Source organism: Gobio gobio (genome assembly GCF_949357685.1).
Source record: "Gobio gobio genome assembly, chromosome: 16".
Lineage (NCBI taxonomy): Eukaryota > Metazoa > Chordata > Actinopteri > Cypriniformes > Gobionidae > Gobio > Gobio gobio.
Window position 1 is genome coordinate 8511998 of NC_137109.1, and position 24791 is coordinate 8536788.

At 38.9% G+C, this 24791-nt stretch overlaps 1 protein-coding gene across 1 annotated transcript; it reads right to left on the minus strand.

The window, feature by feature from the left end:
- Positions 1 to 4243: 4243 nt before the first annotated feature.
- Positions 4244 to 22022, minus strand: zdhhc15b (zDHHC palmitoyltransferase 15b). The gene is made up of 12 exons (XM_079838647.1): positions 21844 to 22022; positions 21485 to 21511; positions 20032 to 20126; positions 16975 to 17095; positions 16767 to 16836; positions 16613 to 16645; positions 14798 to 14918; positions 11140 to 11272; positions 10824 to 10950; positions 10544 to 10656; positions 8335 to 8398; positions 4244 to 6375 (listed from the first exon to the last, which is right to left on the minus strand). The coding sequence occupies exons 1-11, from the start codon at positions 21965 to 21967 to the stop codon at positions 8358 to 8360; spliced, it is 1005 nt and encodes a 334-aa protein (XP_079694773.1). The 5' UTR covers positions 21968 to 22022; the 3' UTR covers positions 4244 to 6375; positions 8335 to 8357.
- Between the last annotated feature and the right edge of the window lie 2769 nt (positions 22023 to 24791).

The following is a 24791-nucleotide window of genomic DNA, read 5'->3' on the forward strand; positions in this document are numbered from 1 at the left end:
TGTAGTCGTCAGGTTTTAGCCAGGTTTCTGTCAAACAGAGCACATCTAGATTATTATCTGTAATAATATCATTAACAATAAGCGCTTTTGGGGAAAGGGATCTAATATTCAGCAACCCAAGCTTTATCAATTGTTCATCTGTATTATATATTTTGTTTATTTGTTGGACGTCAATTAAATTTTTACTGTTGAATGGTTTTGATGTTTTTTTGTATTTACTAATTCGGGGAACAGACACAGTCTCTATATGATAATATCTAGGTGAAAGAGTCTCTATGTGCTGGGATTTATCTGACTCCGGTAACGTGAGACAGCTAGCAGACGGTCGGTTTAGCCAGTTTGTCTGCTTCCTGACCTGGGCATTGACCTCAGCAATCGCACGGTCGCACGGTCAATGTCCGTAATAGCTGATAATAACATACGTTGTCTTGTTTTAAATCTAGCTTTACGAGCTGTCAGAATACGCTTTAGTATCAGTGCTTGTCTCTTTTCCGCCGTTTTGTTAATTACATCTTTAGTAAACCAATACATAACTAGCAAAAGCAGCGCTGCTTGCATCTCCTCCATACTTGTTATTGTTGCAGACAATGTGGCACAGAAATTATTACTGTCCGTCGCTGACTTGGAGGAGCAGTCGCGCCGCGCGCAGTCCTACATCATCAGACTAATTTGCCTAATCTTCTCGGTACTTTAGACCGCAGTGGAAACGCAGACAGCAGCAGGTCTGGGTGAAAAAAAGTTCCTGTAAAAAAAGTTCCTGGTACAAATTGTTCCGGGTAATTTTGGTTGGAAACTTGGCTTTGTTGGTCATGGTAACCCCGCCCCCAGCCCCTAACACAAGCGGTTCTTACTTCTAGACCAGCAATGTTTTGGTGCTACTTAAGAGCTGGTGCTTTGGGTGTGGAAAGACAAAGAACCGATTTGAAACTAGGCTCTGGCTCCGAACCAGCACCAGCACTGCCTTGGTGGAAAAGGGGTAAGGGTGATCTGTGGCCTACAGTGGGGGCCTTCCTGCCGGGGATTAGCTCCATTGGCCTGTTCTGTTACTCGTCAGTCACTCGCCACTTACCTTAGTAACCTAGACGATCCATCTTGATAGATAAGATAGACAGATAAAGTGAAGGGGGGTATTCTTCTCTGAATATTCTGTCCATTGTGGCCTGCTGAGAAGTCATGTAATTATTTGCCATTAAAAATGTGAAATCAGAAAGCCTCCACCTCTCTGTTCTGTTCCTGCTGACCTTTGCATTCTGTTCAACATTTCAAACTCATTCAACATCCACCCATCAGTGATAATTGCAGACCTCCTAGGCAAATTACACAGTGCTTGGTAGCTAGCCAAGTCACAAGTGTTGAATGGTACAAAGATGGTCCTCCAAAATAGCACAATAATAGACATTCTACGGCTGTCATTTTTTCCACCTAATAATTCTGTGAGGATTCGATTTGAAACGCTCCGTCCTTCAGCTTCTCCTTTAAAAAAAATGAATTTAATTAAAAATATGACTAAGGGTTAGACACTTTCATGTGCACAATACTGTACACGCAGGAAAGGTAACAATCACATTAATTGCTGAAATCTTAGTTTGTACTTAGAGATGTTACTGATGGTGTTTACTTAGTAATGCAGGGTTGGGAAACTCACTGTCCTGCAGAGTTCAGCTCCAACCCTAAAGAACAACATCTGTCTGTAATATTCAGGTAATCCTGAGAACTTTGGTGACATTTTTTTCAGATGTTTTATTAGCGTCAGAGAGCCAAACTCTGCAGGTCTGGAAATGTTCAGTAATCTTTCAAATCATTTAACATATGTACTAATAGTTGGCATGGTATATATAAATATACACACACTATATTGCCAAAAGTATTGGGACGTCCCTCCAAATCATTGAATTCAGGTGTTCCAATCACTTCCATGGCCACAGGTGTATAAATCAAGCACTAGGCATGCAGACGCTTCTACATGCATTTGTGAAAGAATGAGTCGCACTCAGGAGCTCAGTGAACTCAAGCATGGTACCGTGATAAGTTGCCACCTGTGCAATAAGTCCATTTGTGAATTTTCCTCACTACTAAATATTCTACACTGAACTAATAATAATTAATAGTTTGTTACATTTATATAGCGCTTTCTAGGCACTCAAAGCGCTTTACATAGAAGGGGGGAATCTCCTCAACCACCACCAACTGTAAGAACTTCAGCATACCAAGACATTTTGGACAGTTTCATGCTCCCAAATTTGTGGGGATAGTTTGAGGACGGCCCCTTCCTGTTCCAACATGACTGCGCACCAGTGCACAAAGCATCGGTCCAGAGCCGGCCCAAGGCATAAGCGAACTAAGGGCCAGCAGGGGGCCCCCGAGAGCACATGAAATGACTTATTGCTGTATCCTATATGTTATTTTATGATTATTGAAATCGCGAAATGGCCTTAAACAATTACTAAATAAACAGCAAAAGTTAAGTTTCCTAATATAAGCACGGATTGATTCTGACAGCACTGCACGAGCTGGCGGCGCCATCTGCCGGACACTATTCGCTTGTTAGCCAGGGGTCAAAGTGCGAGAAAACCAGCGCTAAAACGTACTCGTCAGTTGTCCGGTAACCTTTTTATGAATGGATGGGTTTGAGAATGCGCTGGTTTAGTGTGAATATCTTGTCTGACGTGCTGCATGTTTTGGACGGAGTACAGCATAGCTTCCAGTTTCTAAGAGTAAATATTTTTTCTGCGAGTGCTATATCGTCCCCTTGGAATTATAAGTTGTGTACATTTTGGAATTTTTATTTAGAAAATTAAAAGGTTCTTTCTACACAGTCGAATGGAATGCAAAAAATAAAATTTTATTTTAGCCAAAATAAAAGCTCTGTTTAATGTTTGAAAGAAATCAACATTTCTTGTTTTTAAAATAAGTATCTTCTGCTCAGCAAGGCTGTATTTATTTGATTAAAATATAATATATAGAGTAAAGTGTAATTTATTCCTGTGATCAAAGCTGAATTTATCATCATTACTCCAGTCTTCAGTGTCACTTGATCCTTCACAAATCATTCTCATGATGATTTGATGCTCAACAAACATTTATGATTATCAGTGTTAAAAACAGTGGTGTTCAATATTTTTAGGTTTTTTGAAAGCTTTCTATTTCATAGAAATGCTGTTCTTTTGAACCTTCTATTCATCAAAGAATCCTGGGGAAAAGTGAGCATATTCAGCATAAGAGACTTGGCTACTTAAAAGAATAAAAATAAATAAAAAATATTCATATCCCAGTCTGAACTGTAGTACTATAAGGCTTTGAATATTAACACTTGACAACTCTTGTGGGTTTGCTACGGTCACAATTTAAAACCGTATAAGGGTAAAAACATGACAGCCAGACATGATGCAAGCAGCACAGCTACAACTACTAACATTGATGTGCGAATTATCAAGAACTGACAATAGTAAATCGTATTGGTGGCGCCGAGGGGCCCCCAAATCAAATTCTGCTTAGGGCCCCATAAGGGCTTGGGCCGGCCCTGCATCGGTCCATAAAGACATGGATGAGCGAGTTTGGTGTGGAGGAACTTGACTGGCCCGCACAGAGTCCTGACCTCAACCCGATAGAACACCTTTTAGATGAATTAGAGCGGAGACTGAGAGCCAGGCCTTCTCGTCCAACATCAGTGTCGGACCTCACAAATGCGCTTCTAGAAGAATGGTCAAAATTTCCCACAAACACACTCCTAAACCTTGTGGAAAGCCTTCCCAGAAGAGTTGAAGCTGTTAGAGCTGCAAAGGGTGGGCCAACTCCATATTAAACCCTACAGATTAAGAATGGGATGTCATTAAAGTTCATGTGCATGTGAAGGCATGTGAATTTTAAAAATAAGAACACCAGCTTACTAAAGTGAACTCTAAATAAAAGACTAAGTCTTTATAGCTATTTCTATTTTTAATGCTTTTTTATTAAATTGCCCTTTTAAAAATAATTATTTGATCTTTTTGGTAGATAGATTTAGTTAATTTTGGTTACTCGTACATGGGTTTGATAATATTTCAGTTCTGATAAGAATTGGCAAAAAGAACGAGTGTAGCATATAAACCATGTGGTGTGATAATCTTTGCTAGTTAAGACTGTTGTCAGCCATTTTTGCTTTGACCTTAAAACCTGAAACATTTTGAAAGACAAATATATTAATATTCCAATTATAAAGTGCAAAATCTTTAAAAAATGAAGAAATGAAGATCACCAAATAAGTAAAGAATATAAAGATTGTTGATATTTAATGAGCGAACAGAACTTTCAAACAATACATATTTTGTACCATTGGAAAAACATTGGCATGTAATGACTTTGAACACGTAGTGGATATGGAGTTCAATAAAAGTGTTTGAGCACATACACAGTCAAAGGAAGCAATGATCACCCCAAAATTAGGGTCAGTGCAAATAAAACAATAACCATTGGCTAATAGGATCCTCGTAAGAGAGAACCATATCACAATTATGTATACAATTACAGTATCTGAAAAGGGACACACGGACAGGGCTCAAACATACAATAACTTTAAAAGAAGACAAAATTCAAAAGGATTACTCACCCACTTACAATACGATACTGCTATTCCAGATTTACTCTTTTTGTACTAGAGGAAAACAATTGTTTTTCCAACATCTCACAAGACTCTGAAAACAGCCTGGTAATAAACATATCCCGTATTAGGTTTTACATGCTAGAAGTCCTAATGAATACCAACCTCAGCAGTCTCTTCCTAAATATATACAGAGAGAGGTATCAAAACGTGTTCATATTGCATCACAATGCAAAAGAAATCGGCTGAATCCAGACTACTCTCTACTGACCACAAGAAAACAGTCTGAATTAGTCATTAAGGATTAAAAAAGCTTCATAAAAATGCCAAAGTATAAAGGGGATAAATGCATAGGATAGATTTCTTACCAACTGAATATGGAAACACGTATTGATGGTGGCCACACACACACACACACACACTCTTGACTGTGGTTTACAGGGACTCTCCATAGGCGTAATGGTTTTTATACTGTACAAACTGTATATTCTATCCCCTAACCCAGGGGTGTCCAATTCTGATCCTGGAGGGCCACTGTCCTGCAGAGTTTAGCTCCAACCTCAATTAAACACACCTGTACCATCTGATCACACTAGAAACTTCCAGACATGTGTTGAGGCAAGTTGGTGCTAAACTCTGCAGGGACCGACTTTGGACACCCCTGCCCTAACCCTAACCCTACCCCTAAACCTATCATACAAAACTACAGGCATTTTTGGAATGACAAACAAAAATGAACACAGTTTAGTAAGCCATTTGGTTAATACCCATGTCATTATAAACATTTGTGTCCTCATAAACCACACACACACACACACACACACACACACACACACACACACACACACACACACACACACACACACACACACACACACACACACACACACACACACACACACACACACACACACACACACACACACACACACACACACACACACACACACACACACACACACACACACACACACACAGACAGACAGACAGAACTCTGTACTTCTGTTTGCACCATAAGGTGAATGTCATAAAACATTCGCCCCAAAAACAAAAGAAAAGGGAAATTCATTAAAGGAATTATATTGTGCATAAATAAACAAGAAACCTATTTTACTTTGTGACATCCCAATTTTCATCATTGTAATGCGTCCAGCCATCTTAATTTTGAGTTTTGCTTTAACCCATAATATTCTCAATGGTTTCTCATTGTTGCTATACATACATTTTTATTGTAATAAAATGTGTTTAATTAAAATCAGCATAAATTAAAGACAGGATAACAAATACCACCAAAATGTATAAATATAGTTTAAACCACTGAAAATAAATGTCTTTCTTTTTGCGCAAATGTTTGATATGTAACATACTTGTTTTTGGGTGAAATATGGTCTGGACAGGTTCTCTAGGTTTAAAAAGAATAACAATAAAAACTCAGAAAACCGCAATCAGAAACATCCAAGAAATACCTCCAAATGGGTAGTGATATATTTGATCAGAGATGAGTCCGTATGTTGTCATCAAAGCATGATAGTAAACAGTCCAACAGGTCTATGACATCTGCAAACGCCAGTGATTGTCCTGTGGCTTTCATAAAAGATGAGAAATATACTTGATAACATTCAGCGTGATAAGTTCTACGTATTCAGCATTGCAAGGTAAGTCCTCACTGTTCCCAATATATTTGGCTCTCTAAAAACATGCTTTTCTGGCATGGTCCAGGATTTGGAATGCAGTCGTCTCGTTCGACGATTGGTGCTTTCTTAAACCGTTCTTGATGCTAAAGTCAATTAAGGGTCCCACTGGTAAAATAAATAAGAAACCAATGTTAGTGTAGAAACAGTGAATAGATTAGATGTTTACTAGAGTTTTTCAGTCAGTACGTTTACATGGACAACAATACTCCGATATTAACCTGATTAAAGGGATAGTTCACCCAAAAACGAAAATTTGATGTTTTTTCTGTTTACCCCCAGGGCATCCAATATGTAGGTGTCTTTGTTTCTTCAGGAGAACACAAATGAAGATTTTTAACTCCAACCGTTGCCGTTTGTCAGTCATATAATGCATGTGAATGGGGTCTAATTCTATTAAGAGTAAAAAAAAACATGTACAGACAACTTCAAATTAAACCCTGCGGCTCGTGACGACACATTGATGTCTTAAGACACGAAACGATAGCACGAAGCAGTATTTATGCTACTATTTCACCTCATATCAGACGAATGTCATCAGACCGCCATAACTTCCTGTGAACACGGTCAAAATACCGGCGCAGTCATAGATATATATACATAGATTCCTCATTAGTGCATGCGTGGATCGCTCGAATGAGGAATCTACGTATATATTTTTATGATCTTGCGGGTATTTTGACCTCACTCACAGGAAGTTATGCCGGTCTGGAGAGCTGATGACATTCGTCTGATATGAGGTGAAATAATAGCATAAATACCGATCGTTTCATGTCTTAAGACATCAATGTGTCGTCACAAGCCGCAGGGTTTAATATATAGTTGTCTGTGCATGTTTTTTTTACTCTAATAGAATTAGACCCCATTCACATGCATTATTTGACTGACAAACGGCAACGGTTGGAGTTAAAAATCTTCATTTGTGTTCTACTGAAGAAACAAAGACACCCACATCTTGGATGCCTTGGGGGTAAGCAGAAAAACATCAAATTTTCGTTTTTGGGTGAACTATCCCTTTAAGACAATACTCTGATTAAGAAGCTTCCATGTAAACAGCGACCTTAATCCGGTTAAAGTCATACTCGAAGTAAACGCAAATCGAATTAAGACATGTGGAGTATGCCTATTTTAGTCGCATTATCGGAGATCATTACAGACATGTACACACCTTAATCAAACTATAAACGTTGTGTAGGAGTTTTCGCCGCATTTTGTGACAGGACACACACTAGGCAAGTGCAGAGGGGAGGGGCTTTTGGGGCTCGAGCCCCTGCCCTTTTTAAAAATTTATCAAAAGTGCCCCTCTCAACAATCATCAATAATATTGTGGCCAATAAAACAGAATTTGAATTATAATTAATATAATAACGCATACAAAACAGTAACAAAGCGCTCAAATGTCTGAAAATTCCTGTTTATCCTTTACGTATCTGTCAGTCTGAAATGTCGTTGCCATGACGCGTTACTATGGTGCGTGTCTTGCTTGACTGCTCATTCTGACACTGCCTCCTCTATATTTTTTTCTTTGTGTTGTAATAATTCTGCTCATTGTAAAAGTAAAATATAATATGTTTGTATCTGTAAACCCATATTCATAATTGTGACCAAACAGCATATATATATTAAAAAGTATAAAAATCACTCGTTTTTATAAAGTAACACTGTCCAACAGCGACACCTGCAGGTAAAGTTACAGCGGGTTGCCTGAGCCCATTGACTTTAACAGACCCACGAAAGTCGCGCTACGATTGGACATCGGACAGCAATGACATGTCATTAATTGAGCTATGTTCTATAACATGTAAAACAGGAACATGAACGGAATATTCTAAAAGCAACTCATGTTAACACTTTAATCAGAATATTGTCTTATTCAGAATAAGGTCAATAATCAAATTACTGCGGTCCATGTAAACGTAGTCATTGAGTGTTGCTGTTACTATATTTAATTCCCATTTTGAGGTATCATAGTACACACTGTGCAGGAGTTACACACTTAACTTCAACACTCTTTAACCACATATGAGCGACAGTAATTGTGATAGCGACGCTAAAATCCCTACTCACCAAGGGTTCGTCCACTCCAGGGATTATGATTCAGTCCTGATAATGACTGAAGGTCCATTTTCATCTGAAACAACATTGGATTGGAGAGATTAATTTGACGCAATATTTTTCACACTTATTTGAACAATCTGACCTGGGAATAAATTACTAAATGTCAATTCATTCTGAACCCACACATCCCTAAACCTTGAGAAGTGCATTATATCCATCTTCCTAGGGTTATTCCCGCTAATTTGTAGGGTCCGCTTCACACACACATTTTGATTTGGCACAGGTTTTACACCGAATGCCTTCTTGACACGACCCAGCACTGAGAGATTTTTATAATTACCTGTTTTTTTAGGCAGTATCATTTAAATAATTTAAAGAGAGTCATTTAAATGGCTTTTTAATCCATTTTAGTCCACTTATAATGTTATTACATTTAATAAAGATTTTTTTTTTTTTTCAATGCAATCTGCCAATCTGCCTGAAATGATAATACATATAGTTAAAGGGTTAATTCACCCAAAAACAAAAATGAACTCATCATCTACTCCGCATGGTGCTGTTTTATAGAATAACACCAGGGTGAGTGAATGATGACTTCATTTTCATTTTTGGACCCAGCTGCTCGTTTCTAACGCTGGTATTCATATGAAGAACATGCAAAGCAGCAGGTGCTAAACACAGCCGGAAGCAAGAAACAGTGCAAAGTTTTACCGTCTTCGACACATTTTTGTTCAAATCATTAGTTCTTCTGATGTTACGAATAAATAGAATATATCCTGCTTTCTTCCTATTACATTACAGTGGCTGGGTGGGCCATGTTTCTGACCCCCCATTGGATATGTGTTGATTTACTGACATGTCAAAAAGTTCAGAACAAGTTGTTTTTGCAGCATAGTTTTAATAACCAATCTTTTTTTTTTACACAGTTCGGACAGATTTGTTTGCACAGCAGAAGCTCTTTTAACTCAAAATATTAGGAAAGTTTGGTTCCTACAAGATACAAGGATAAAAAAAATAAATAAAAAAAATTCCATGAATTCCATGGTGTCTAATGTAATTTTGGACCCCATTCATTTTCATTGTATGGACGTAAACAGTTGAAAAATTAAAAGTATCTTTTTTTGTGTTTTGTATAAAAAAAGAAATCATACAGGTTTGGAACGACATGAGGGTGAAAAAAACGATTACAATATTTTCAGTTTTGAATGAACTATTTTAAGTTATAACAAAGTTATAGAACAACTGACATTTACTGGCACCAAAGTATATCAGATGAACCTGATAGTACATTAAAGTACAAAACTACGCACTGAGCTTTAGTTACTGCATATAAAGATATTTCATCTCTATTAAGGGCCTGATTTACTAAACAGGGTGAATTAGTGTGAGTGCAATCCCATAAAAGCACCAATGGGAGAGGAAAGTTCAGAGCGTGATCTACTGACGACACGCAAATTAAAGGAACACTCGCTCCTGCCGCTCTATTCACGTTTGGTGTGAACGTAGCATCAAACAGTGGATGCAGTTTGTTTTTCTGGAGCAGCAATGGAGTTCTGCAAGTGTGTTTGTTTGTTCCCGGTCACGAGTCGAAACCGCAGGCAGTGAGTGAAACTGCATCAAATGTCTGTGTTTTGTTGGCAACCAGCGCGTAAGTGCATATAATATGAACAACACCAACATATAGTGAATCGAAAGTTATCCAGGGAGGGATAATACCAAGAGTGTATTGGGCATGTGTGTGTGCGCTCGTGACTCTTTAACTCCGCCCACTGCACTCCTTCGTTTTCAGAAAGAATCGGTAAAGTGTATCTGTCTTTTATAAATATAAATATGAAAGACTCTTCGGAGATTTGAAGGATGCAATGCTACTCTATAGGTCCTCAAGATTAACATGAGATTGGCTGAAACTGTGTGTGATCCCCCCCTTTAAGACAAGCTTTTTTTGGGCAGTAAATTGCGTAAACACCGGTAAACTGACGAGCACGAACCTTAGTAAATCACCTCGCATAATTCATTTAAATACTTTCCTCCCATTAATTTTGCGCCTGAAAGGGAAACTCCTACAAATGCATATGCAATAAGATCAGTCGCAAAACGTGTCTTTTTTTTAAAAAGAGAGTTACGCCAAAAGAGTTTGCGCTGGTGCACGCTGTTAGTAAATCTGGCCATAAATGTATAACACACAATTAAAACCACTTAGATACAATGTTGATCTCACCTGCGCTTTCTTCATCTGATCCACCATCCTCCATCCATTTCTCCTCATTGGCCAATAGCGGATTCTCGGATTCGCGCAGGGTCTTCTGCGGGAAATAGTGCCCATCCCCCTGACTATGACATACAAACAGATGGAAATATGGAAAATATTTACATAAGGCGTACTTCATAGTGCGGTTGCTGTTCATGTATTCTGAAAATTTGTATCCATTTCTACATCTAGTCAGTGTGACATCTGTGCTTGAGCCAAACTAGCTTTCAGTGCGATCAGTTTTGCTCACCTTGTGAACACTGGAATAAACCAGAGCTTTTTATCCTCCCCAAACACCAGCTGGAGGTTTCTACTGAGCCCAACATTAAAGCCATTCTTGTCAGGCCCGTTCTGAAACACTGGTGCAGAAAACGCCTCTGGAAAACAGAAACGTTCACGGAGGTCAAACGGACACCAAAATCATGAGCCACATATATCACATCTGCTAACCAAAGGTCAAGCAAGCGGTATAAGCTGTATGACCTTTATACATCTTGCAGAAACACAATGTAAGGATAAATGATAATCAAGGAATTCGGTACAAAAAGAAGTGAAGGCTTCCTCACCTAGTGTTGATCTGTTTTTAGCCACCAACCAACAGTGGTAGCCAAACAGGAACATGAGACTGACAAAAAACATGAGCGCCACAAATAACAGGAAGAGCACGTGGAATTTGGCAGAGCCGTTGGGTAGATCTCCCTAACAAACAAATGCAAAGAGACTTGAAATGTATGCGTTTAACAAAACTAACAAATGCACATGTTTATTATTATAAAAAAAAAGATAAATATGTTTATTTTACTGCAATAATTTCCCCAGGTTATAATGACGAAGCACGGTTTCAATGCATCTCTTTGCATCAACCTGTACAAGTGCACATACCACAACTTCATTCCAGTGCAAAAACTGGCTATCATCGAAAAGCCAATATCATTCTACTTGCCCTTAACCCTTATAAGCTATTCGTTTGGGATGTGCACTCCAGAGACCCCAGACAATAAAATGTGATTTAGATTTTTAAACAAATGAAATATCACTCACTTTGTTTTACTCTACATTTGTGCAGTGTTTGGGGGATGGAAGTTACTTTTTAAAATGTATATAAATAAATTAAAAATACTTTTTTAAATGCACTATATTGCCAAAAGTTTTGGGACGCCTGCCTTCACATGCACATGAACTTTAATGACATCCCATTCTTAATCTGTAGGGTTTAATATGGAGTTGGCCCACCCTTTGCAGCTCTAACAGCTTCAACTCTTCTGGGAAGGCTTTCCACAAGGTTTAGGAGTGTGTTTATGGGGATTTCATACCATTGTTCTAGAAGCGCATTTGTGAGGTCAGACACTGATGTTGGACGAGAAGGCCTGGCTCTCAGTCTCCGCTCTAATTCATCCCAAAGGTGTTCTATCGGGTTGAGGTCAGGACTCTGTGCCTCCACACCAAACTCGCTCATCCATGTCTTTATGGACCTATGGGGTCATCCCCAAACAGTTCCCACAAAGTTGGGAGCATGAAATTGTCCAACATGTCTTGGTATGCTGAAGCATTAAAAGTTCCTTTCACTGGAACTAAGGGGCCAAGCCCAGCCCCTGAAAAACATCCCCACACCATAACCCCCCCTCCACCAAACATTACACTTGGCACAATGCAGTCAGGCAAGTCCAGTTCTCCTGACAACCGGCAAACCCAGACTCGTCCATTGGATTTCCAGACAGAGAAGCGTGATTGGTCACTCCAGAGAACACGTCTCCTCTGCTCTAGAGTCCAGTGGCGGCGTGCTTTACCCCACTGCATCCAATGCTTTGCATTGCACGTGGTGATGTAAGGCTTGGATGAGCTGCTCGGCCATGGAAACCCATTCCATGACGTTCTCTACGCACTGTTCTTGAGCTCATCTGAAGGCCACATGAAGTTTGGAGGTCTGTAGCTAATGACTCTGCAGAAAGTTGGCGACTCCTGCGCACTGTGACCGTCAGCATGCGCTGACCCCGCTCTGTGATTTTAAGTGGCCTGTGGCTGAGTTGCTGTTGTTCCCGATTGCTTACACTTTGTTATAATACCACTAACAGTTGAGCGTGGAATATTTAGTAGTGAGGAAATTTCATGAATGCTGCCTTCCTGTCCTATCAGAAATTTCAATCCCACTTCAAAAGTCGTGATTACAAGCTTCAAGTGCTTTGTTGTCAGAATGAACAGGAATCATGGAGGACACCAGGTCTGTTCTTCCCTATTTTTGGGAAAATCTTAAACCAAAATGATATGTAGTGTCACATGCACTGACAACCATACCACGCTTGAGTTCACTGAGCTCCTGAGAGCGTCCCGTTCTTTCACAAATGTCTGTAGAAGCGTCTGCATGCCTAGTGCTTGATTTATACAAATGTGGCATAGCAATATAGTGTAGGTTTTTATGAAATAAAATAAAAATATGTAAATTGCACTTTAAAAAAGATCCTCATTTCCATTCATGGAGATAACATTAACAATGTGCCATGGTTTAATGGAAGATTGCTGCCATCTACGGGAGAACAAACACTTTCAACTGCAGCCTCAAAGCATTACTCAATGGCTCATTTGCCATTTCCTCATGAGTATACATCTTTCACAAGTTTTTTTTTATGTAGCTTTATGTTTAGACATTCTTAAAATAATTATTATAACAAAAATGTTAAATGTTTTTTTGTTTTTATTCGTTTAGCATTTTTGAAGTATGATCTTTTGCTGTGACACATTATTACAGTCAAAACTGAACACAGTGTTATATATGTGTGTTACATGCGTGTTTGCATTCGTTCTCCATCTTGGATGTGTTTGGTGTCACTCCATCATTTCTGTGTGTGTTCTGCATTGTAGCTGATTTATTTTTGACAAATTATGTAACAGAGAGCAATTTATGGCAGCCTATTTTCATTTTCACAGTGATTTTGTGGGTCGGGGTTGTTGGATGCGTTTACTCCATCAGGGATGTGTTGTGGTAGCCTGACTTCATCATACTTAGATTCTAGTCAGAATATGAGTCTGCTCCTGCTCCATTGGGCTGTGATTATGGGGCGTGTTTCAACTGAACCAGGAAAGAAATGCCTCTGCACTCAATTGGATAGACCTACAACCAATCAGAGCCACGGAGTAAGTGACGTATGTTGAGCGACGCATAGTTGTCAGCAGAACTCAACTGCACACACGCTGGACGAAGTAGAAGAAGAAGATGAGTGTAAACGAGCTTTGCCGGTGTTGTAAAAAAGAATTTAAGGATACACAGAGTATTTACAAACACCATCATCATTTCTGAGAGAAATAGCAAAGGTGAATGCATATACGAACAAGTTCTCCATTTAGTAAACTAATTCAACCCAAGCGCTCTTTGGTGACGTGGATGATAACGTTGATCGTCTGTCCATCATCGTATAAAGCCCGCCCTGATAATTTGATTGGTCTGAACAGCTCTGGTTCCAGCATAGTTCCTCCACAACGGATCAAGTCCAGACCGAACTGCCCGACCTCAAATGTTGTGGGCGGGGCTAAGTTCAGCTGGCATCCAGGTTAGAGTTGTGGTATCGCCCCTTCATTTTCAGTTTTCTGCATTGTATCGGTTTTTCTTGAAAAATTACGTTACAAAAAGCTATTTTTATAGTCTCGACATGACATTGCACAAATGTAGAGTAAAACATTAACACAGTGAGTGAAATTACATTTGTTTAATTTTCGATAATTTTAATTTTCATAATTTTATGATGATTCAAAATCACATTTTATTGTCTGGGGTCTCTGGAGACCCCGAACACATTGAGTGTGACTTTTTGTATTTTTTTCACGCTAACAAACAACCAGATATCATTCAAATTATTATTTTTCGTTTGTAGAGCTAGCAAGTGTCCAAAACAACACTTTCATTGAATGGACAAAAAATGATTTTGTGTTCCACAGAGAAAAGGAATGCATAAAGTTTCAGAATGACATGAGAGGGAGAAAATCAATAATTTCCCACACTCATTCGCGGCGTCATCAAGATCCGCCTTTGTTTTACATACTGGGCCTTTTAAGTTTAACCACCTTATTACTTCAAATTGTGAACTCTTAGTTTTCTACAGGGTTCACACTCTTTTTGACCAACTAAAACCAAATGTCCATGCCCAAACATTTAACCTTTCATTTAGAAAACAGCATTGTTGTGGTTATTTTGCAAATGTGTGAAATATGCGAAATCTGCTTGCTGAAACTCACCACCCAGAACTTGATGAAGTACTGAAACACTGTTGATGCGATGAAGACGCAGTAGATCATGGAGTAAGACAGGAACAGCAGAAAGAACTTATAGTTGGAGAATCCGACACAGTTGTTTACCCTAAAGAGTACAGACGACAAAAACGCCACATATACATTTAAAATCAAATCATTAATATAATGTTGCTTATGAGATGCATTCAAAGGTATACTATGTAACTTTCAGCCCTTAAGCAGCGTAAAAAACAAAACTGCCTGCATTCTGCGGAAGAACATTGTTTTGTGTGACTGTACGGATGATTTTGGTTATCATACTGCTCATAAAACATACTAGGCTCATACTAGATATAACCAGTTTAGATGGAAAGGATCTCAAGCTGACTAGCTGAAGACGTTACTGTAGCTTTACCCATTAATAGATGCAGTAAATTCCAGCACAGCACTACAATAACCATGATGAAATGAGCCGTCACAATTGATAATACTTTACTAATCCTAAAGAGCTACTTATGGCAGTTTATCTGTTCAATAAAACACCTTACTCGTCTGTTGAGTAATAAAAACACCATCATCTCCTTTTACAACATTTCAAATCTCTCAGTTCTCACCATAAAAATGTTGATTCTTGTTTTATTACGAGCTCTGTCGCGTTCTCTTTTTGCCAGCAGACTCTCTGTTCGGCGTTTGTTTAAAACGGGTGATTTCCTGAAGGAGATTTAGCGGCTCCATGTCAACCTTTCTCACTCATTGTGACAACTAACCTCAGCCACTCTCACACCAGGCACACGTCAAAGTAGACGAAGCAACTTTTCTCTATTTACGGAATTAGCGAGACACACAGGCGAGTGACGCATATACACAATTTCTCATGAAAACCAACTAAAATATAGCCTAGAAATCTAGACACACCCTAGCGGCAGCAAATCTTATTTGCAGCCAGGGTAGTCTAGCAACTCTCCGTTGGCGTGCCAGCTGTATCACATCATGTATAGAGTCGGTGTGCCGGCTTAACATAATGACGGCAGAGTTACGGCGGTTCCGCGTGCTTCTGGAAAACAAAGAAGCTGGCGAACAGCGGTCTTTCGAATCGGCATGAAGAATATGGGTAAACGCACAGAAATCAAAAGGTATTCACGGCAACCCATCAAAATAAAAGTTCGGTTTAACTTTTTTTGCTACGTCTCAATGTAATAATAATACTAACCCTAATAATAATACATTCTTAAAATAATAAATAATTTCATATGATTAAAAGATAAATTAAATGAATGTTTTATGCCTTCATTTGATTGCCAGAAAATGTTAAATACACAACACAACATTTCTGAAAAAGTAATGAAATTTTATTTTCAAATGAATAAATTGTTGTTTTTATGAATTCAATTAATTAGACATGCTTTATGACTATTAAAATGTAATTAAACCATTCAAATTTAATCCAGAAAACACAGAATTTGGTATAAAAAAAAAAAACCGGTTGAATATGAGGACTTTGAGGTTGGACTTAGTTCATAAGGCCCGCTCGTCATTTTTGTTAAACTTTTAATAAATTGTTGTTACATTTTATTAGTTTCATGATTTCAATTAATTATACATTTAAATTTAAACATTAAATGGAGTCCAAAAAATGTACAGAGAAAAAATAAATTTGGGAAAAATAAAACGGATTTCATGAAGGCCTAAAGAAGGACTGATATGATGTATTGACTCATTTACATTTTGTTAACTTTGAACAAAAAAAAAGTTACATAGTGTACCTAACAGAACCGAAAACAATAAATTAATTGATTCATAATATAATAAAATTGAATATACCATGGACAATGGTGATCCATCTTCAAAACACATCTGTAAAAACACAGGGTAAAAAACACAGTGAATCCAGGTCATGTTCAACTGCTTCCTGTAACTTTAATTAAAACAAGGCTTTTGTGTAGGGAGATCTGTTTTCAGGAACTGCAAGACTTACGTTTCACAGACGGAGCAGTGGTGACAGCGGTCCGGCTTTATCACCTGACAGCGATCACAGAACCTGATAGCTGAAGACATGGAGATAAAGAACATCAGCTGCCCGCCTTCACATCCGATCACATGTTTACCTGGCAAACATTCTGCTAAATGACTGTGGAAATGTACACATTAAAGACAGGTGGCTGGGGCATCATCGCTCTGTGTACCTCCTGACTGAGCGCGTGTGAAAATGGGAAGTTTCTTGGCGATATCAGCAAGAATCTGCTTCTGGACATCTGGTCTCTCTTCCAGCTCATATCTTTCTTTATCAGTGTATGACAACTGGAACTAGAGCACAGACAATTTCAGTTTATCAAACATGTGAATGAAGAAACTCAAGTTTATTAGAGCACCATCGACAATCAAGAAAAGTTCAACTAAAACTGCCATTTTATTTTGTAATTACCTTTATTCTCAAAGGGGATTCTCATTATTGTTTCACTACAAAACTACAAAAGGAAATTACAGTATTACAATGTTTAAAATAAAATACAGGCAGTACAAAAAGTAAATCACCATAAATAAGATATATTTTTTTATATATAATAATAATTATTAAATTAAATTTATTTTTATATAGCACTTTTAACAATGGCTATTGATTCTAAGCAGCTTTTATATACAGTGAGGAAAATAAGTATTTGAACACCCTGCTATTTTGCAAGTTCTCCCTCTTAGAAATCATGGAGGGGTGTGAAATTGTCATCGTAGGTGCATGTCCACTGTGAGAGACATAGGCTGCGTCCCAATTCGCCTACTTATACTACGTCCTAAAAGTATGTACTCTTTTTGTGAAGAAAAAGTACATACTTTTGAGTGTGTATCAGAAGAGTATGCAAGCTTTGGGACATACTACTTCGTCATCTTTAACGGACTCTGTTACGTGCGTCCCGTCACCGTTTAAACTGCCCTGTCAATCATCGTGACAGTTCAAAACTTCAAATCCCCCACTTTCAATTTAATTTCCTACCTTATCGGAGAGAAATCTAGTCGCTCGATGATCCTCTCATGTGTTTGCAAAGTTAATGGCCAAACGTATCATTACAAAAGTTCTCAATGCTGCTGAAGGAGAAATATAATGTGGATAATATTGAATATCTTTTCGTCAGGTTAAATACTGATAATTGCTCACTCAAACCACTTTATCTAATCTCCACTTAACCGTCAGACTCGCGTAACTGTCATGTTTGTAGTTTTTTAACACTTTTTATCCGCGTTTGTAGTTCTAATCGAATCCTCGTCCATCTCGCAATGGGTTGTGGGCAATATCAGCCGTTAGAGTGCGCATCGATCTGCACTTCGGATTCTGACCGGAAATAGTAAACCATCCGGGAATCTTTGGAATACTTTTTTCAACATACTAAGATTTGGGACATACTAATTCTTTTTTCGAATACTATTTAGTACGGATAGTATGCGAATTGGGACGCAGCCTTAATCTAAAAAAAAAATCCAGAAATCACAATTTATGATTTTTTAACTATTTATTTGTATGATACAGCTACAAATAAGTATTAGAACACCTGAGAAAATCAATGTTAATATTTGGTACAGTAGCCTTTGTTTGCAATTACAGAGGTCAAACGTTTCCTGTAGTTTTTCACCAGGTTTGCACACACTGCAGGAGGGATTTTGGCCCACTTCTCCACACAGATCTTCTCTAGATCAGTCAGGTTTCTGGCCTGTCGCTGAGAAACACAGAGTTTGAGCTCCCTCCAAAGATTCTCTATTGGGTTTAGGTCTGGAGACTGGCTAGGCCACGCCAGAACCTTGATATGCTTCTTACAGAGCCACTCCTTGGTTATCCTGGCTGTGTGCTTCGGGTCATTGTCATGTTGGAAGACCCAGCCTCGACCCATCTTCAATGCTCTAACTGAGGGAAGGAGGTTGTTCCCCGAAATCTCGCAATACATGGATCCTCTCCTTAATACAGTGCAGTCGGCCTGTCCCATGTGCAGAAAAACACCCCCAAAGCATGATGCCACCACCCCCATGCTTCACAGTAGGGATGGTGTTCTTGGGATGGTACTCATCATTCTTCCTCCAAACACGTTTAGTGGAATTATGACCAAAAAGTTCTATTTTGGTCTCATCTGACCACATGACTTTCTCCCATGACTCCTCTGGATCATCCAAATGGTCATTGGCAAACTTAAGACGGGCCTGGACATGTGCTGGTTTAAGCAGGGGAACCTTCCGTGCCATGCATGATTTCAAACCATGTCGTCTTAGTGTATTACCAACAGTAACCTTGGAAACGGTGGTCCCAGCTCTTTTCAGGTCATTGACCAGCTCCTCCCGTGTAGTTCTGGGCTGATTTCTCACCTTTCTTAGGATCATTGAGACCCCACGAGGTGAGATCTTGCATGGAGCCCCAGTCCGAGGGAGATTGACAGTCATGTTTAGCTTCTTCCATTTTCTAATGATTGCTCCAACAGTGGACCTTTTTTCCCCAAGCTGCTTGGCAATTTCCCCGTAGCCCTTTCCAGCCTTGTGGAGGTGTACAATTTTGTCTCTAGTGTCTTTGGACAGCTCTTTGGTCTTGGCCATGTTAGTAGTTGGATTCTTACTGATTGTATGGGGTGGACAGGTGTCTTTATGCAGCTAACGACCTCAAACAGGTGCATCTAATTTAGGATAATAAATGGAGTGGAGGTGGACATTTTAAAGGCAGACTAACAGGTCTTTGAGGGTCAGAATTCTAGCTGATAGACAGGTGTTCAAATACTTTTTTGCAGCTGTATCATACAAATAGTTAAAAAATCATTCATTGTGATTTCTGGATTTTTTTTTTTAGATTATGTCTCTCACAGTGGACATGCACCTACGATGACAATTTCACACCCCTCCATGATTTCTAAGTGGGAGAACTTGCAAAATAGCAGGGTGTTCAAATACTTATTTTCCTCACTGTGTATATGTGTATATGTGTATATGTGTATATGTGTATATGTGTATATATATATATATATATATATATATAATGTCTCAAATTTTGTAAGGTCTCCAATTTGTCTGTAAACTGCCAGGAAGCAAGTCAAAGGTGACAATTCGGGGGAAATGTGCTTAATTATTATCATAAAAATAATGCAAAAATATAAAACAATTTTTTACATGGGGTAAAATATGACCCAGCCATGTTTTAAACAGGTTTTATTGCCACATTCTGATTCTTAGAAGCACTATTTAAGACAACTAACTCATGAATCCCTGGCAGAAAGCACCTTTTTAGATGGTGTAGCTGGTGGAGTGAAGATGGCCTTCCAATATGTCCAACAGAACATTATAAAGCACACATGGAATATCAACAAATAGGCCACTGTGAAAACAAACAAACAAACATGTTATCACTAGTAAAAGTCATGATATGCCATTATATTTTTGTCATAAGTTGACAAATGCTCATGTTAAACAGCATAAGACCAGTGAAGGTGTATATGAACTAGACTGAAATGCAATGACTTTCAATCAGCCGCTGTTTTTGTGATTTAGTGCACCACAGTGGCGGGTTGCATAAACTGCTTATTCTAGTCTTACAAGTTAGTAATCAGATTTTTTTTTTTTCTTTAAAGGCAGGGTATGCGATTTGTTTCAGATTTTTTTTTTGCTATGCTGGTTGAAAGTCTCTTCACATCCTGATAGCAATTGCTAAGTTAAGAGGTCTAAATGTATTTATATGTATCGTCTGTGGAAGGTGTAGGAACATAAAATGTTCGTCCAATGATTGCATTTGGTTCTACCTGCCTGTCAGCGTATGTATTTCCATACCTCCGCGCACAGACATCACACGTCATGAGTGTGTTTCATGCTATGCAGTTTCAGACAGACGTCAGTCACTGAGAACCCTAACAAACAGCAACCGCCTTTTACAGTTCCTCCTGAACCAAAACAATGGCATAACTACTGTAATTTGGAAGAGATGGAAATCTGTGGTGTTACAGTCAGAGCTCTTTATGTTCATTATTATTGTAATGATATGTGCTTTGTTTACTGTACACATACATGTGTTTTGAAGGAGGCGTGGCTTTCACCTACCCTGCCTTTTAGACCTAAGTCAGTTACATAAAAACATAGATTGGTCTAAAAATACCTCCTAGTTAAATGTTAAAAAATACCCTCACCCTCAAGTTGTTCCAAATCTGTATTAATTTATTTTTTCAGCAGAACTCAAAAGAAAATATTTTGAGGAATGCCAGTAACCAAACAGTTGCTGGTCCCTACGGACTCCCATAGTATATATATCTTTTCCATCAACTGTTTGTATGTCAGCATGTCAAATGTACATTAATACAACACACACTCATACTATTTAGTGGTTGTGAAGTAATTACTTATTCAAAAACAAGTACTACTCAAGAGAGTGTCATTTCGGATGCAGCCACAGTCTCAACATGGAGACCAAGTTTATGCAACTGGCCGCAAGTGTAGATGAACTAAAGCATTAACTATGGGCTGCTAACATGTCATAACCACTGTTAAATCTGTTGTTATGTATTTACCCCATTACATGTGTATAGTTCTGCTTTGTGCACTTTGATGAGGTTGTGGTTTAGGTCAACTTAAGAGATCATGAAAATGATATTTCCACTTCCACTTTTTAAGCAAAAGCCAATTCACAAGATCAAGAAGGCAGGTTTTTGTCTAATAAGCAATGACAGATCACTCAAGATCACTTACCCCTCTCCAGATGATTACTGAGAGTAACTGAAAAACAGGAAATAATGGAAATAATCAAACATAATACCAGACACCAGGAGAAACTAGGCAGAAAGTACAGCAACCCTGGCCTCATTGTTATTATTGAGACTCTGGGATGTTATGCAGTTTCTAGACAGGAAGAGCAAGACATTTGGAGACACAGCCCATGTAAACAACACCATATCAGAGGTATAACAGCAGATACAATGACTCAAATCGATTTTTTTATATAATAGACAGGCGAACCATTGTGAAATACACACCAGACTTCCTTATTTCACACGAACAAGAGCCATAGGCGAATTAAAAGACATGAACGACCAACTGTGAAATCTTACCGAAGCACAGCTCAAAGACATACGCGTAATAAGACCAGAGAACCACAGCGGAGATGATGATGACGGGAATCCAGGAGAAAATCCTCTGACAACATCTCAGTGCTCTCGACAGAGCCATGATCATCCCGCTCTGACATCTGCTAGCGCGCCTGGCATATTACCGCACGACGATCTGCTCTGGCATCCACTAGTACACCTGGCCATTCAAACCACAGCTTGTTCTTCTGCGCTCGATTGATTAGCAGAGCATACGAGGCCATCACACTGACACTGTGTAGGAGTGAAACAAGGAGGATTTGCAAAACTCATACACACAAAACTGCACACTGATGACATCTGCTGGTTAAAGCCATGTAAATGCAACGAGAACTGCAAAACCCCTGATATTTTGAAACAATAGGCTTATATGACTTTATTATTTTTTTTGTTTGTTATAGATTTCATTCCATTTACTATTTGCTGACACTCAGCGGTGATACACTGAGTTAAAGTTATGATAAATCACTACTACCTCCATAGGGAATCTAGGCCTACTTCATACCCCTTCTGGAAAAAAACCCCCCAGCCCAGGCTGGTTTGCTGGTCTGATCTGGTTTTAGGGGGGGTTTGGACACTTTTTTTTAGCTGTTCAAGCTTGGAGACCAGCTAAAGACCAGCCAACCTGCCTAGGCTGGTTTTAGAGTTTTAAACTTAGGCTACTGTTTTTCTTTTTCACTTCGATGACAAGGAAGAAACTTACGATAACAAGGAAGGTGTCAAATAGTACTTTGAAGAAAACAGACTGGAGGTAGTCTACTATATACACCGATCAGGCATAACATTATGACCAATAGTGAAATGAATAACACTGATTATCTCTTCATCACGGCACCTGTTGGTGGGATATATTAGGCAGCAAGTGAACATTTTGTCCTCAAAGTTGATGTGTTAGAAGAAACAGGAAAAATGGTCAAGCATAAGGATTTGAGCGAGTTTGACAAGGGCCAAATTGTGATGGCTAGACGACTGGGTCAGAGCATCTCCAAAACTGCAGCTCTTGTGGGGTGTTCCCGGTCTGCAGTGGTCAATATCTGTCAAAAGTGGTCCAAGGAAGGAACAGTGGAGAACCGACGACAGGCTCATGGGCGGCCGAGGCTCATTGATGCACGTGGGGAGCGAAGGCTGACCCGTGTGGTCCGATCAAACAGACGAGCTACTGGAGCTCAAATTGGGTATTAAGTTAGTTAATGCTGGTTCTGATAGAAAGGTGTCAGAATACACAGTGCATCTCAGTTTGTTGTGTATGGAGCGGCAGAGCCGCAGACCAGTCAGAGTGTCCATGCTGACCCCTGTCCACCGCCGAAAGCACCAACAGAGGCACGTGAGCATCAGAACTGGACCACAGAGCAATGGACTGGTCTGATGAATCACGTGGATGTCCAGGTGCGTTGCTTACCTGGGGAACACATGGCACCAGGTGCACTATGGGAAGAAGGCAAGCCGGCGGAGGCAGTGATGCTTTGGGCAATTTTCTGCTGGGAAACCTTCGGTCCTGCCATCCATGTGGATGTTACTTTGACACGTCCCACCTACCTAAGCATTGTTGCAGATCATGTACAGCCTTTCATGGAAACGGTATTCCCTGGTGGCTGTGGCTCTTTCAGCAGATAATGCGCCGCCACAAAGCAAAAATAGTTCAGGAATGGTTTGAGGAGCACAACAATGAGTTTGAGGTGTTGACTTGGCCTCCAAATTCCCCAGATCTCAATCCAATCGAGCATCTGTGGGATGTGCTGAACAAACAAGTCCGATCCATGGAGGCCCCACCTCGCAACTTACAGGGCGTAAACAATCTGCTGCTAACATCTTGGTGCCAGATGGCTGCCAAAAGGCTGACTAACACAATATTAGGAAGGTGGTCATAATGTTATTTTGTCATAGAAATACTCAAGAAACAAGTGCACACATGATTCTTTCTGGCAAAACCAAATTATCCATACCTCATTTGTTCAGGTAGAACAGGTGTATTGAAAATAAATGCTACCTGTCAGGATGTGCTACAGTTTTTACACATTTCACGCTGTCCTACTACATCTGACAGCTTCTGTTGTGCCTCACGATGCATGCTGCCCATGCTTTAACTTGAAGAATTACCGTTTTAACTGCAGGTAGCACAAACAATTGTCAGAATACAGACTTGGAAAAACAACAAAAAGCTTCAATTTCCTATAAGGTGCTGGTGGAAAATCTACAGGGGCGGAGAGAAATGGTTGAATGAGTCTTGGCCTGTCACATGTTAAGTGGCACACAAGTGGAAGAGGAAATGTTTGTGCTTCTGTACATTTCTGAAGGATACTTAGACTAGGATGTAAATATAGGCTTAAATATTAAACAAAAGGCATTATGTAAACAAACGTCTGACGGTTATGGTTTGGAGGAAGAAGAAAAGCATATGTAAATATGTTTATTTGTTATCTCTGACCTTAACTAGGATTTCATTAGAGCTTATCATAGTGCCACTACACTTTCTTTTCTAATTATTATTATTATTATTATTATTATTATTATTATTATTATTATTATTATTATTATTAAGTCTGTCTGTCTGTGAACCATTTTTAACCAAGTTTAACTAACCAATTAATTTTGGTTTCGATTAGAGGTGTGATTTTGTGTGTAGTTTGAGATTAGTAGCCTACTAATATTAATTTTATGTGAATTATGGACATATTTTATAAACTGCATTGATATGACAAACGCAGAAAATAAGTAAAAAGTTTCTTGTATATATCATGTAATTATAAGACGAGTGAGCATGCATGTCTCCTGGAGATCTAGTTCTTCACTAATATGCTTTTCTAGTTCATTTTGGAACTCAGCTGATAAGTATTTGTATAATTTAGCAGAATATGATGACTTGATAATGTAAACTATTATTATTAAACTATTATTTTCATAATGAGCAATGT